Source organism: Cebus imitator, unplaced genomic scaffold, assembly GCF_001604975.1.
Source record: "Cebus imitator isolate Cc_AM_T3 unplaced genomic scaffold, Cebus_imitator-1.0 Scaffold51, whole genome shotgun sequence".
NCBI classification, from domain to species: domain Eukaryota; kingdom Metazoa; phylum Chordata; class Mammalia; order Primates; family Cebidae; genus Cebus; species Cebus imitator.
In genome coordinates, this window is record NW_016107366.1 from 10,683,115 (window position 1) to 10,686,789 (window position 3,675).

General features: G+C 54.5%; 1 protein-coding gene across 5 annotated transcripts in view; it reads left to right on the forward strand.

Moving 5' to 3' along the window:
- The first annotated feature begins 555 nt into the window (after nt 1-555).
- AZIN2 (antizyme inhibitor 2) overlaps nt 556-3,675 on the forward strand; it is a 45,284-nt gene continuing 42,164 nt past the window's right edge. For 3 of the 5 annotated variants that reach the window (XM_037738272.1, XM_017527975.2, XM_037738270.1), the window contains exons 1-3: nt 556-676; nt 1,366-1,523; nt 3,115-3,288. In XM_037738272.1, coding sequence (XP_037594200.1) covers nt 1,419-1,523; nt 3,115-3,288 — 279 coding nt within the window. In that variant the 5' untranslated portion in view covers nt 556-676; nt 1,366-1,418. Of the gene's footprint in view, nt 677-1,365; nt 1,524-3,114; nt 3,289-3,675 lie in introns of those variants that run through there. The other 2 variants (XM_017527976.2, XM_037738273.1) reach the window with 2 other exon arrangements.

Consider the following 3,675-nt stretch of genomic DNA (forward strand, 5'->3'; position numbering starts at 1 on the left):
AAGAGTGGTACCACGAAGTAAGTTGAGGCAGTGGCAGAAAAGGCTTCCTGTCTACTTTCTAAGACCTAAGATGCAGGGTCTAAGTGTCCCACCCGTGTGGCGGTGGCCCTGTAGTTCGATTTCCCAGCATGGGGTAGCCACGCTAGGCCTCCGGGGGGTGGGGCGGGGAAGACTGCAGCACGGGTGGGCCGAGCTGAGTGCTTTATGTCGGAATCGACCAATGGGATGGCGGCACCTGGTTGCCAGGGCTACGGCGGGGCCTGGACCACGTGGGCGGGGCCTGGGCGGGGCTATATAAGCGAGCGGCGGGTGGAAGGCGGGGCGTGGGGTCGGTGTCTGCTGGGCGGGCGGGGCACAGGCCGCGGGGCCCGAGCCCGGGGGAGCGAGAGAGCGGAGGCGCGGAGGATCCGATTCACTCGCTGGGGAGACCTATGGGCCGAAGCCGTGTAAATGCGTTTTAAGGCGAGTGCGGGGAGTGGCCTGGGGAGCCTCGGGGAGCGGACGCCCTCCGCTCTGGTGCTGACCTGCCCCCTGGCCCCTTCTGCCTCCTTTCAGCAGGGGCCTCGGCTCCGCAACTGCCACTCCTCCTCGGAGTGTTGCACAAGTTTCGAGGTCACCGGCGACCCCCCCTAGCAGCGCGCCTGGCTCTGGCCCCCGCGAAGGAGGACGGAGCTTGGTAAGGGGTCCTGGGGGATGGGGTGGACCTCGGCCCTACACTTGGGAGGAGTCACTCGGACAGAAAGAACCTCGGCCCTCTGTTCTCTCCCGGGAGCTTGCGGCCCCCACCCACCACGTGGTGCCCCCAGGCACCCTTAGAATTCTGGCATGTCAGGATTAGTCCAGCCCCCATTTACAAGTGGGGAAACTGAGGCTCCGAGAAGGGTCAGAGTGTACCCAAGGTCTAGCAGTAGAGAGTGGACTCTAACTTAAGCTCTTGTTCTCAGGCTGAGACTACTCCCTGGGGTGGCCACCGGCTACTTTCTAGGTGGACGTGGTCAGGACTGGGGTGCCCTGGAAACTTTCCCACCCAAGCTTCTCAGTTTTCCTGTTCCCCCTCTCACTCTTTCACTCTTTCCTGAAATCCAGAATTTCAGAACTGGAAAGGCTCTTCAAAACAATTCATCCATTTTACAGATGAGGCAACTGACTCAGAGAGGCAGTGACATTTGGGCATACGGTGCCTTGTCTTGGTCTGAAATCCAGGATTCTTGACTTTCTCCACCCTTGCCTAGTGAACCCCAGGCTTGTGCTGGGGCGGGTTGTGACGGGGTTGGGATCCCTGGCCTGGGGGGGTGGGCAGCGGAGCCGGTCCCCCAGCAGTTCCCTCCATCTCCCCCTCCTGCAGTGTGTTGCATACTTTTTAAGGCGGCGGCTGCAGCAGCGGCTCCATCCAACCCGTCAGCTCCTCCTGCCAAGGCATGGCTGGCTACCTGAGTGAATCGGACTTTGTGATGGTGGAGGAGGGCTTCAGTACCCAAGACCTGCTGGAGGAACTCACTCTGGGGGCCTCACAGGCCACCACGGTGAGGGACTGGGACTGGGAGTGGGGGTGGGTCCCCAGTCCCCTGTACAGATCAGCTGCCTCCTTTGGAAGGGTCCCTAGGGCCTTATCGTATCCTTTCACTTATCTGGTACCCAATCCTTGCTATTTGCAAGAGAACATCTCAATTTATCCCCAATTCCTGGTCCTCGCCCCCAAACCTGCCTTTCTACCCAGCCCTCCAAGGTCAGAAGCCAGGGATTCTTCTCCAGCTGCCCCCTCTCCCTCACTGCCCACATCTAGGCATTACCAAGCTCTGTGAATTCTGCCTCCTTAAATAACCCTCCAGTGTGGTTATGTGGAACCTCACTTACTAGTTCAGTCTTCACCTCTCCAAAGGTCCCCCAGTCTCCTCCCTGTCTCATGCCACCCCCTCCAAATATAACATAGTTCTGTTCAAAATCAGAATTCTTTGGCAATTCCCCACTGCCTACAGGATCAAGGCAGGAATTTCCCTGCCTCCATAGCCCCATTCCCAGCTTTCCCCAAAGTATATATTATGCTCCATCAGAGCTGAATGACTCTATTCACATTTCCCAGTGATGCCATGCGCCCTATTACCATGCCTTTGCCCTGGCTGTTTCTTCCGCCTGCAGCATCCTTCTCCCAGCCTCTCCCCTCTTTACCCCTTTCTAGTTATTCCTTGCTTTTCATCAGTGCTGCCTTTTCCTGCTCACCCCAGGCAGATTTTATATTTTCTTTCTCCATGTCCCCATACTGCACCTTGTAGAAACTTCCATCTAGCATCTACTGAATGGACTTGTAAGTACCTAAGGGCTTCCTTTTCTTCCAGACCCAAGCTTCTTCAGAGCAACAATGCTGTTTGGTCATCTCTCCCTTAGCACAATGTTTGGCACCAAGTGGGCATCAGTAAAAACGTGTCGCATGAAAGGGAAACTGAGTGCCAGGAAAGCGACTTTGGAAGGTCCCTTCCACATTTAAGTAATGTGGTCTCACCCACAGCCTCATACATGTTCAGCCTTTAGCACATCTGCAATGAACACTTGTCCATAGGTATAGGTTGCAGTGTCAGTGGGACTAGCTTAGGGGTTCATTGAGCACCTGTGTTTGGAAGGCAGTGAGCTGTAGGTCGTAGCTTCTGCCTTTAGGGAGTTTACCCTTTTCTAGAATGGACGGATGCATATACAGTTCTGATACCTTGGAAGCACATCCAAAATGCCGTGGAAGCATTTAAAAGCAGAGTTGCCTTGTTGGTTTGGGGAAGGTGGCATTTGAGCTGAAATTTAAGGATTTGGCCAGACACAGGAGGGGGAAGGGTATTCTGCAGAGGGCATGGTGTGAACAAAGGTTCGAAGGTGGAAAAATGATCCAGCCTACAGCTGGAGTTTTAGCTGCATTGAGGGGAGGGACTGGGGCTAGATCACAGAGCCTTCAATGCCAGGCTGATGAGTTTGCCTTCCGTCCTGTAGGGTTGGGGAGGCTCAGAAAACTTTACAGCAGGGTAGCTCTGTGGCCAGTACTGAACCTGGGACAGGTACTTGGAAGGATCATGGATGGAATGCGGGGGTAGGAGCTGGATGGGGTCTCACATTCATCCACTTCTTCTTGTTCAGGACAAGGCCGCTGCCTTCTTCGTGGCTGACCTGGGTGCCATAGTGAGGAAGCACTTCTACTTTCTGAAGTGCCTGCCACGAGTCCAGCCCTTTTACGTTGTCAAGTGCAACAGCAGCCCAGGTGTGCTGAAGGTCCTGGCCCAGCTGGGGCTGGGCTTCAGCTGTGCCAACAAGGTGAGCCCCACCCCCCAAGGTGCACTGATCCTCCATGCCCACTGAACACACACATGGCCAGGCTAGTGCCGGTGGGCTCCGGGGAGCAGGAGGTACCTGCAGTTGGCCCTTGCCTTCTGGGAAGACCGCCCACTCAGGAGTGGTCTCAAGGGATAAGTGAGGGAGAAACAAGCATGGAATTTGTCAGCCTTGAAGTTCCAAATTAGAATCTTCTGTGTCCTGGTAGAAGGCTCATCTTTTAAATGGAGATTTGCAAATTTCTTTGGCACAAAGCTAAAGATGGTGTTCTTCTAATTAAAACAAAACAAAAACATCTCCATTGAAACTGTTGGTTTCTTTTCTTTTTCCTTTTTTTTTTTTTTTTTTTTTGATGCTGCTGGATTTGGT